A 12,007-nucleotide genomic window follows, 5' to 3' on the forward strand; every position below is an offset into this window, starting at 1 on the left:
TAATTCTATCCTCCTGATTCCTGTTTACAAGCAAAAACTAAAGCAGGAAGCACCAGTGACTCGGTCAATAAGAAAGTCGTCAGATGAAGCAGATGCTAAGCTACAGGACTGTTTTGCTAGCACAGACTGGAATATGTTCCGGGATTCTTCCGATGGCATTGAGGAGTACACCACATCAGTCACTGGCTTCATCAATATGGATTACAGGCAACATCCGTACTGAGGTAAAGGGTAGAACTGCTGCTTTCAAGGAGCGGGACTCTAACCCGGAAGCTTATAAGAAATCCCACTATGCCCTCCGACGAACCACCAAACAGGCAAAGCGTCAATACAGGACTAAGATTGAATCGTACTACACCGGCCCCGACACTCGTCGGATGTGGCAGGGCTTGCAAACTACTACAGACCACAAAGGGAAGCACAGCCGCGAGCTGCCCAGTGACACAAGCTTACCGGACGAGCTAAATTACTTCCATGCTCGATTTTAGGCAAGTGACACTGAAGCATGCGTGAGAGCATCAGCTGTTCCGGACAACTGTGTGATCAAGCTCTCCGCAGCCGATGTGAGTAAGACCTTTAAACAGGTCAACATTCACAAGGCCGCAGGGCCAGACGGAGTACCAGGACGTGTACTCCGAGCATGCGCTGACCAACTTCACTGACATTTTCAACCTGTCCCTGACTGAGTCTGTAATAGCAACATGTTTCAAGCAGACCACCATAGTCCCTGTGCCCAAGAACACTAAGGCAACCTGCCTAAATGACTACCGACCCGAAGCACTCATGTCTGTAGCCATGAAGTGCGTTGAAAGGTTGGTCATGGCTCACATCAACACCATAATCCCAGAAACCCTAGACCCACTCCAATTTGCATACTGCCCCAACAGATCCACAGATGATGCAATCTCTATTGCACTCAACACGGCCCTTTCCACCTGGACAAAAGGAACACCTTTGTTAGAATGCTATTCATTGACTACAGCTCAGCATTCAACACCATAGTGCCCTCAAAGCTCATCACTAAGCTAAGGACCTTGGGACTAAACACCACCCTCTGCAACTGGATCCTGGACTTCCTGATGGGCCGCCTCAGGTGGTAAGGGTAGGTAACAACATATCCACCACGCTAATCCTCAACACATTGGCGCCGCAGGGGTGCTTGCTCAGTCCCCTCCTGTACTCCCTGTTCACTCATGATTGCATGGGCAGGCACGACTCCAACACCATCATTAAGTTTGCTGATGACACAACAGTGGTAGGCCTGATCACCGACAACAATGAGACAGCCTATAGGGAGGAGGTCAGAGACCTGGTCGTTTGTTGCCAGGACCACAACTTCTCCCTCAACATGATCAAGACAAAGGAGATGATTGTGGACTACAGGAAAAGGAGGACCGAGCACGCCCCCATTCTCATCGACGGGGCTGCAGTGGAGCAGGTTGAGAGCTTCAAGGTCCTTGGTATCCACATCACCAACAAACTATCATGATCCAAACACACCAAGACAGTCGTGAAGAGGGCACGACAAAACCTATTCCCCCACAGGAGACTGAAAAGAGTTGGCATGGGTCCTCAGATCCTCAAAGGTTCTACAGCTGCACCATCAAGAGCATCCTGACTGGTTGCGTCACTGTCTGGTACGGCCTCCGACAGCAAAGCACTACAGAGGGTAATGCGTACGGCCCAGTACATCACTGGGATCAAGTGTCCTGCTATCCAGGACCTCTATACCAGGCGGTGTCAGAGGAAGGCCCTAAGAATTGTCAAAGACTCCAGCCACCCTAGTCATAGACTGCTCTCTCTGCTACCGCACGGCAAGTAGTATTGGCACACCAGTCTTGGAGAAGGAGAGAGAGAGACACAGCTACATGTGAGCTCTGACATTTTTCAACATGTTTTTTACAAAAGGATAGATTTGGAGTTAGATAAACTTGGATTTTTTCGTAAGGGACATAAAGGATGCTTCCCTCCACAGCATGGCTGTCACGGTTTTCTAAAGTAGAACCCAGAAGCAGACCAGGACAAGGAGAGTAAGACGAAGGTGAGTATTTATTTACAAGTTTAAATGTAGTGATAGAAAAATCCAAGTGGCGGAGCAGGCAGCGGAGGTGAGTTGATGGGATTGAATAGGCAGATCCAAGGAAGTAACTGAAGTCACCGACGACCAGGTAGGGATGGGATGAGTGTTCCGGGTGAATGACTGTAGACAGAAAAAACGGAGGTGAGTTCAAGGCAAGCAAGACGTACAAAACAACAAAACAAACTCTATCAAACTGGAGGCTGATACGCTGGCACAACATACTGTTCATGGCTAACGATCCGGCAGGGAATGGATGTCAGGTCAGAGCTTATGAAGTGGAGGGATGATGATCAGGACCAGGTGTGCAGATAGCTGATGGGATACAGGTGCGGGTAATCAGAGATCTCCCAACTAGCTACGTCGTCCGGCAACCAGACAGGGTGCGTTCCAGGACACCGGAAAAACACTCCAGGACAGAACACAGGCAAAAACAGACTCAGGAAACGGGATTCGTGACAATGGCCTTCGCTCCAGATGAAAACTCCAAACCTTCAACCATCATTTTAATGGTTGTAGGTTTGGTGTGGACAAAAATTAACCGGATAGATTACTGCTACCAATGTTTCCTGTTTCCAAGCTGTATGGAGGGGGATCTAGCAAACAAACAGCAGAGACCCGAGGACACCATCCAACCTGGAACTGAGTGAGTAGTGTTTGGTCTGATGCTATTTTGAAGGTCAAGGAGAAAAATCGAAATAAAGTACATTACAATGATATATTTGACTTTATGGGGACTGAATACTGAGTTAAGGCTGCCAGGCTTGCAAGTACAGACAAGATACAACTTCAATTAGCACTGAGGTCTGACGTGAAAGGTGTCGATGACAAGTGGCAGGAGGCTTTGAAGCCCCCTCCAGACACCTACTCCCGTTATCTGCTGCACTGCTGCTTGGATTCTACCTGGCGATCTGGCGATTCACAGTCTTCCCTGGCCTGTCTCCCTCTGTCTGGTACAGGTAGCCCCACCACACTCCCCCCTCTCTCCTGAGCTTTCGCTCGCCTCCAACACACACACACTGTTGGGGCGAGGGACTCTGAACTTACAATGGCTAGCCCCAAGTCGTTATATCAACAACAACAAAACTATTGTGCATTTTGCTATTTGCCTCATGACTCCTGTATGCTTTGTTGACTACGAACTTTCTTTACCCAACCGTGGGACAGACTGTTTGTTCCCACACCCGGGACTCTGACTCTATTGGTTACACTGACTTTTGGCCTCCCATCCTGTTCTAACCACCTCTCGCCGGCTTTGTATTCATGTTACCTGATGAAATTGCTGTACAATATGATCTTCTTGCCGTCTGATGCACATTCAGATGTCATAAATCAGCATGCCAGAGCTCTCCCTGTCCTATGTCTTGCCTTGATTGTATTACTGTTCATGATATCTGGAAATGTGCATGTACACCCTGGCCCATCTACTGTTGCTAGCCCCAATTCTGACTTGTGCTCTGATATCTACTTCACTGATTTCTGCTCTCGTAAAAGCCTGGGTTTTCTGCACGTTAACACTAGAAGCTTATTAGCTAAAATGGATCAATTGAAAGTGTGGGTTCACAGCTCCAATCCAGATGTGTTGGTCATTACTGAGACGTGGTTAAGGAAGAGCATTTTGAATACTGATGTTAACCTTTCTGGTTATAACCTTTTTCGGCAAGACAGATCTTCCAAAGGTGGGGGAGTGGCAATCTTTACCAAGGATCACCGTCAGTGCTCAGTTGTCTCCAAGTCTGTCCCAACAATTTGATTTGCTGGTTTTAAGCATTAAACTTTCAAATAGCTCTTTGTTGACGGTTGCTGAGTGCTATCGTCCTCCATCAGCACCGGCCTGTACCCTACCTGCCCTAAGCTCTCTCCTGGCCCCTGACATTAAGTCTGAATTTGTCCTGCTAGGTGACCTAAACTGGGACATGCTTAAACCACCTGCCTTCTTTAAAGTTGATTTGTGGAATTCTTTACCTTCTTAATGCGTTTGAGCCAATCAGTTGTGACAAGGTAGTGGGGGGGGGCTATGATGAAACTGACTCTCATGAGGACTGCCACAGAAATGGAAGACCCAGAGTTACCTCTGCTGCAGAGGATAAGTTCATTAGAGTTACCAGCCTCAGAAATTGCAGCCTAAATAAATGCTTCACAGAGTTCAAGTAACAGACACATCTCAACATCAACTGTTCAGAGGAGACTCTGTGAATCAGGCCTTCATGGTCAAATTGCTGCAAAGAAACCACTACTAAAGGACACAAAAAAAGAAGAAGAGACTTGCTTGGGCCAAGAAACACGAGCAATGGACATTAGACTGGTGGAAATATGTCCTTTGGTTTGGAGTCCAAATTTGAGATTTTTGGTTCCAACCGCCGTGTCTTTGTGAGACGTGGTGTGGGTGAACGGATGATCTCCGCATGTGTATTTCCCACCCTAAAGCATGGAGGAGGTGGTTATGGTGTGGGGGTGCTTTGCTGGTGACACTGTCAGTAATTTATTTAGAATTCAAGGCACACTTAACCAGCATGGCTACCACAGCATTCTGCAGTGATACACCATCCCATCTGGTTTGAGGTTAGTACGACTATCATTTTGTTTTTCAACAGGTCAATGACCCAACACACCTCCAGGCTGTGTAAGGGCTATGTTACCAAGAAGGAGAGTGATGGAGTGCTGCATCAGATGACCTGGCCTCCATAATCCCCGACCTCAACAAAATTGAGATGGTGTGGGATGAGTTGGACCGCAGAGTGAAAGAAAAGCAGCCAACAAGTGCTCAGCATATGCAGGAACTCCTTCAAGACTGTTGGAAAAGCATTCTAGGTGAAGCTGGTTGAGAGAATGCCAATAGTGTGCAAAGCTGTCATCAGGGCAAAGGGTGGCTATTTGAAGAATCTCAAATATAAAATATATTTTGATTTGTTCAACACTTTTTTGGTCACTACATGATTCCATATGTGTTATTTCATAGTTTTGATGTCTTCACTATTATTCTACCATGTATAACATAGTAAAAAGAAAGAAAAACCCTTGAATGAGTAGGTGTGTCCAGACTTTTTACTGGTACTGTATTTAACTTTGAGCTGCTTGTATGTACATATGCATAGTATGTTCTGTACAGAGTAGGCCACACTATACTATCAGTTGTCTTGTCTCACTCTTAACAGTCCTGTATCTTGTACACCTTGTATGACCATGGTGTTCAGAACAGCTTGCTCAGTGTTTCTAGATTATGTCTGTGTGAATCAAGATGATAGTCAGACAGTACCACTCCTCAATTTTGACCTGTCTGCATTATAATAACATGTGAAAGCCCATGATGTCCCCGAATTTCTTTCTCCAAGGAATACATGACAGTATACTGTAACTTAGCTACAATTGAAGATCTATGAAAGAACAAGACACCTTTTAGATTAACAAGACACTTGAACAACAGTTTAATTTTTGATAGTTTTATTTAATATTTATATCTTTTATATTTTATAACCACTCATTTCTTTTCACATTCTATTTTTGGTATCAAAGAATAATGCATTGAGGTGCAAGGCATTTGTGTTAAATATACAAATAAGAAAGTTACCGGTATATTGACAGTGATTGGCAATGTATGATTCATATCTATGAAAATAGATAGACCATAGTGAAATAGAAGAACATACTGTAGCATTAGAGAGGAACTGCATAAAAGCCCACAGAGTCATTGCACTGCATCATACATTATTATATGTATTGTGTATGTATTATACTGCATCATACATTATTATATGTATTGTGTATGTATTATACTGCATAAAGAATACACTTCCCATCCAATGTTTTCCCAAAACGTAGTAAATTACATAGTCAAACAAAATAAAATAAAAATACTGGATATATTGGAATGTATTGTATTGGAGGAGCGGGTGAAGGGTGCAGGTTGAGGGAAGGTTATTGGAAGGTTACAGCAGCTCCAGCTCCCACTGTTGGCAAGGCCTCTCCTCACTCTCTGGTAAAATCACCACATGGTCTCTGTCGTACTGCTTGCCACCTGAGAGAATTGTATGTTGAAAATACCCTCAAATAAAAGGTGACATTCTGTACTGTCGCCTCATATGAAACATTTGGGGGGGGGGGATTACCCCAAACATTTACCCAAGTGTTCATCGTATTACATGAAAGTACAAATCATGTATGTGTAGTTCCTATAATTTCACTCCTAAAATTAGACTAGTGTCTCACCCTTGATGTCCAACACCATGCCAGGGAAGGTGAGACTGGGGATGGTGCCTCTCATCTGGGCCGACCAGGTCTGGACAGGCTGCCGGGTCTCTGACCACAGCACCACTTTCGCCCCCGCCTCCACGTTCCCCATTACCTGCAGGCTCATAGTAGGAGCCAACTAGAGAGCGAGAGCAAGAGACATAAGAAATGGACAAATCTGGCGTGCTCAACTAGCAAAACATCTAAGCGATGTGGATAGGATATGTGGTAAATTAATTGTAAAACATGATAAATATAGGTGTAAAATAAATAGGAGAAATAACATCGGAAGATATAAAAATGCTCGATATTTACTTCTATGGGGGAAAAAAACGGATTCTCTGCATTTTAGGGCTGTCAATGTATGTATGTGTTAACTCATGGGGTCCTAGGGGTAGTTCCAGGGGTTCCTCAGTAAGGTGAAAGAAAATGATCATGAGAATGAAAAAGCTGAAGAACTTTATTCCTAGTGAGTAATACCTTGTTCTTGATGAGGCCTTCCTGGTAGAACCAGATTTCGCTCATGCCCTCCACCTGCTCGGTCACCACCACGCGTCCCGACATCATTTCCTCTACGCCACCCTGGATGGACAGGAAGTGACCTCGCTCTTTGCTTTTGATGCGAAAGAAGTGCCGCCTCTGCAGGAAATGGGTGAGTAAATGGATGAGTAAATATAAGTAATAAAAATAGTTAACATGAATTGGATAGAAGTACTGTATTATCAACCAACCCAAACAAAGTGAATGAAGTCATAGGGATTCTAACCTGCCGTACTGGGTGCATTGAGCCAATGGTGAGAAGCTGACTGAATTTGGGCCAGTTGGAGATTTCAATGGGTTCTAATAGGAACTGTCGCCCCCTGTAGTTACTGTGCTCACACATCACCCAGCTGCAAAGAGAGCAAGTGAGGTATAGGGAGAGAGAGTGACACAAGGGAAACGTTTGTGGTCATACGCACATCCTTAAAAACATAGGTGCCGGTCTAATAAAGAATACTGGTAGAGAACAAGAAGGGCCCCACACTGTTAAAGCTCCCAATTCACCGCTTTATGACAACGTTTCCATCTGGAACGGATCTTCGTCAGGTCAGAAACATAAGAGCGCATAATGTCAACACACACACACACACACACACACACACACACACACACACACACACACACACACACACACACACACACACACACACACACACATTTTTGCTTTATCTTGGCCAGGTCGCAATTGTAAATGAGAACGTGTTCTCAATTTGCCTACCTGGTTAAATAAAGGTGAAATAAAATAAAAATAAAAATTTTAACACGCATACCCTTACGCACATACATACGCACACACTTAAACGCACACTCACCAGCCTCGGTTGACTCTGACCGAGAGTAGATGGTTGTTGTAGCCCTCCTCCAGCATATTGGCCACCTCTGTGTCCACTGTGATCTCCCTACCCTCCAAACACTCCAGACCAAACAGGGAGACGGAGGGCACTGAGAATACCTGGGGAAACGGGGGGGGGAGACAGTGTTAAGATATACTTTATTACTCCATATGGGATGGAAATGTGTCGTCTGTTTTTCTTCCAACCCCTCCTGTATAAACACACACACACTAGGTTGGGTAGGCTGCAGCGGTGTTACAGTGGGTCAGGGTATGGGGTTGGGAGGAGTAACGGTGTGGGGAAGAGAGAGGGCTGGGGGCGTTAACCTGAATACAACAACCTGATTCATTAACTGATTGAAAATAAAACGGAGAAAGCTATAGAGTGAGAGACAGACAGAAAAAAGTGAAGGACAATGTGACGTTGAATAAGCCAGTTTATATGAGTGTGACCAGTATATGAGGATTGGTCTTACCAGCGGGACAGTCTTCAGCGAGCGTATGACACAGTTCGGGGGACAGCCCATGCTGGTGAAGTTGGGGTAGTCTCCTTCTGACAGGATGTACAGGTTCCCTGAATACTCACGGCCCTCGTACACCACCCAACTGGAACGTAGAGGAACACGCAAAACCCATTTAAAACCAATTTACTAGCGCCGCACACTCATCAGTACAGTGAACTCCCCTTTAATTGTAATAATTATATGCTGGCTCATCTCTAGGTTCTGCAGTACTCCATACCATCCCTCTACAGCTCCACTAAGCCTGTGTATACTGCCATCTCTCCTAATTCTACATTTTTCCTACACTTGGTGTGTGTGTGTATATATATATACACTGCTCAAAAAAATAAAGGGAACACTTAAACAACACAATGTAACTCCAAGTCAATCACACTTCTGTGAAATCAAACTGTCCACTTAGGAAGCAACACTGATTGACAATAAATTTCACATGCTGTTGTGCAAATGGAATAGACAAAAGGTGGAAATTATAGGCAATTAGCAAGACACCCCCAATAAAGGAGTGATTCTGCAGGTGGTGACCACAGACCACTTCTCAGTTGCTTCCTGGCTTTGTGGCCTGCTGGAGGTCATTTTGCAGGGCTCTGGCAGTGCTCCTCCTTGCACAAAGGCGGAGGTAGCGGTCCTGCTGCTGGGTTGTTGCCCTCCTACGGCCTCCTCCACGTCTCCTGATGTACTGGCCTGTCTCCTGGTAGCGCCTCCATGCTCTGGACACTACGCTGACAGACACAGCAAACCTTCTTGCCACAGCTTGCATTGATGTGCCATCCTGGATGAGCTGCACTACCTGAGCCACTTGTGTGGGTTGTAGACTCCGTCTCATGCTACCACTAGAGTGAGAGCACCGCCAGCATTCAAAAGTGACCAAAACATCAGCCAGGAAGCATAGGAACTGAGAAGTGGTCTGTGGTCACCACCTGCAGAACCACTCCTTTATTGGGGGTGTCTTGCTAATTGCCTATAATTTCCACCTTTTGTCTATTCCATTTGCACAACAGCATGTGAAATGTATTGTCAATCAGTGTTGCTTCCTAAGTGGACAGTTTGATTTCACAGAAGTGTGATTGACTTGGAGTTACATTGTGTTGTTTAAGTGTTCCCTTTATTTTTTTGAGCAGTGTATATATATATATTGTGCATGTTGGTTCTGTCCCACCTTCCTCCCACCACTCTGCAGGACTTGGCGATGAGCTTGTCAGAGAGGGACTCCTGGTTCTTGTCACACACATGGCATTCCCCCTGGAAATCTGGCTCTGTGTACAGCATCACCTGAGACGGACAGGGGCAGCGAGGGAAGAAAGAGTTCAAATCGGTCACATTTACTGTAGTACATAGTACAAGTGAAGTGTGAAAAGAGAGGAGCGTGACTGCAGAAGGATACACACACACGATACTACAAGATGTCTCACCTCACTTCTGACGCTGCCCTGGTTTTCACTTGGAGCCTGAAAACAGACAAGAGAACCGGGTGCACCGAGTAAACACCACGATGTCTGACACCAGCAATCCCTTCAAATGTTCCTCAGCGATGAATACGTTTCAATGTTAACATTAAAGGAGCATCTAAGCGGTGCGCGTTCGTGGGTGTTCTCCTTCCAGTTCATTTGCCTGCCTGTTTCCGTCTTCTCCACTGTCAACTCCGTACAAAAAGCGTCTCTAGACGACCTACTCACCTGCAGGATGGGCTGGACAGAGCAGATGCGGTTGTCTGAAGAGCCCCAGTCGGCAGAGTTACTGTAGAAACCTTTCTCCAGGACATACTGGTCACCAGAGAAGTCCACGTGAGAGTAGGCGATCCATCTGGAGGGGGAGACAGTGGCCACTTAGCGTCAAACTTCCACTAATACTCCGTAACATCCTTCATTCACTGTTGGAGGGAACTTATGTTTACTGTATTATGTCTATAAAGGTATTGTCAAATATGATCGTATTCTTATCAATGTATCAGCCAGTATCAAGTTATTATCAGAGCCATATCTACTGTATATTGCCTCTAGTTATGATAATGTTCTTACTATCTTATCAGGCACAGTTAAAATGATATCAGTCATTACTGTTCAACACTGGATTACACCCATGTTGGACTGTAACGCTGCTCGTCACAAGCATTTGTACTCACGCTCCACTGACGACGTGGATGGAGCGCGTGGTGGTGCGGAAGCCAAACAGCTCCACGTCAGGAATGGCCTCGGTCACCTCAAAGGTGTTGTCCTGGTCCATCTCCTGCTCCACGTCAGGCTGCTCATACAACACCAACATGGGCTCGGTCAGGTCCTACAGGGGACAGAGTGGTCAGAGGTCACATACTGTGGCTCCAGGTAGGGGTTGTCTTTAGGCACAGATCTAGGATCAGCTCCATCCTAAACTTAACCAACAGGAAAAGGGACAGCTACTGTGTGCCACTGCCCTTAAAGATGCTACCTTTAGTTCCATTTCTGGTCAAACGTATTTCACACTGATTAGTTCAATGGAACTACATTTGTTTTTGAGTGAATTATAAATTGTAGATATTTAACCCTAACCGCAAACTAAAAGCCTGAGTACGTCCCTTTGCCGAGGTCAACTGCCAAATTAACCGAAACACGAGTAAATGAGGGATACAAAGTGTATTGAAAGCAGGTGTTTCCTCCCAGGTGTGGTTCCTGAGTTAATTAAGCAATTAGTATCCCGTCATGCTTAGGGTCATGTATAAAAATGCTGGACAGGCCATTTATTTTGGCTCCATGGCTGTACCCCTATAGGATGACAATGCCCCCATCCAAGCGCACGAGTGGTCAATGGTTGAACGGTTTGATGAACATGAAAACGATGTAAACCATATGCCACAGGGGTCGCGTTTGCGATTTTCATACAGAAAAGGAAAGATGAAATGCAGAAAAATATCTTGCTGCGTTTTCCACCACAATCCCGCCAACAGAGTTCCAGACAATTGTAGAATCTATGCCAAGGTGCATTGAAGCTGTTCTGGCTCATGGTGGCCCAACACCTATTAAGACGGGGCGGCAGGGTAGCCTAGTGGTTAGAGCGTTGGACTAGTAACCGAAAGGTTGCAAGTTCAAATCCCCGAGCTGACAAGGTACAAATCTGTCGTTCTGCCCCTGAACAGGCAGTTAACCCACTGTTCCTAGGCCGTCATTGAAAATAAGAATTTGTTCTTAACTGACTTGCATAGTTAAATAAAATAAAATAATAATAATAATAATAATAAAAAAAGATAAAAAATAAATAAAAAATAAAAAATAAAATGCAATACCATGTGTGGATATCATAAGGTGAATGCACCAATTTGTAAGTCGCTCTGGATAAGAGCGTCTGCTAAATGACTTAAATGTAAATGTAAGACACTGTATGTTGGATGTTTGCTTTATTTTGGCAGTTACAGTTGAAGTCGGAAGTTTGCATACACTTAGGTTGGAGTCATTAAAACTCGTTTTTCAACCACTCCACACATTTCTTGTTAACAAACGATTGTTTTGGCAAGTCGGCGAGGACATCGACTTTGTGCATGACACAAGCAATTTTTCCAACAATTGTTTACAGACAGATTATTTCACCCAACCGTGAAGCACTGGGGTGGCAGCATCATGTTGTGGGGGTGCTTTGCTGCAGGAGGGACTGGTGCACTTCACAAAATAGATGGCACCATGAGGAAGGAAAATTATGTGAATATTTTGTAGCGACGTCTCAAGAAATCAGGTCAGGAAGTTAGAGCTTGGTCGCAAATGGGTCTTCCAAATGGACAATGACCCCAAGCATGCTTCCAAAGTTGTGGCAAAATGGCTTAAGGACAACAAAGTCAAGGTACTG

At 45.1% G+C, this 12,007-nt stretch overlaps 1 protein-coding gene across 1 annotated transcript in view; it reads right to left on the minus strand.

Annotated features, from left to right (window-relative positions):
• Positions 1 to 5,521: 5,521 nt before the first annotated feature.
• LOC120026765 (beta/gamma crystallin domain-containing protein 1-like) overlaps positions 5,522 to 12,007 on the minus strand; it is a 47,437-nt gene continuing 40,951 nt past the window's right edge. The window contains exons 11-20 of the mRNA XM_038971483.1: positions 10,320 to 10,474; positions 9,874 to 10,000; positions 9,610 to 9,645; positions 9,357 to 9,469; positions 8,153 to 8,282; positions 7,657 to 7,796; positions 7,071 to 7,194; positions 6,785 to 6,943; positions 6,284 to 6,443; positions 5,522 to 6,092 (exon numbers count right to left, since the gene is read on the minus strand). Coding sequence (XP_038827411.1) covers positions 6,004 to 6,092; positions 6,284 to 6,443; positions 6,785 to 6,943; positions 7,071 to 7,194; positions 7,657 to 7,796; positions 8,153 to 8,282; positions 9,357 to 9,469; positions 9,610 to 9,645; positions 9,874 to 10,000; positions 10,320 to 10,474 — 1,233 coding nt within the window. The 3' untranslated portion in view covers positions 5,522 to 6,003. The remainder of the gene's footprint in view (positions 6,093 to 6,283; positions 6,444 to 6,784; positions 6,944 to 7,070; positions 7,195 to 7,656; positions 7,797 to 8,152; positions 8,283 to 9,356; positions 9,470 to 9,609; positions 9,646 to 9,873; positions 10,001 to 10,319; positions 10,475 to 12,007) is intronic.

The sequence above is a fragment of the Salvelinus namaycush genome, chromosome 32 (genome assembly GCF_016432855.1).
Source record: "Salvelinus namaycush isolate Seneca chromosome 32, SaNama_1.0, whole genome shotgun sequence".
NCBI classification, from domain to species: Eukaryota; Metazoa; Chordata; class Actinopteri; order Salmoniformes; family Salmonidae; genus Salvelinus; species Salvelinus namaycush.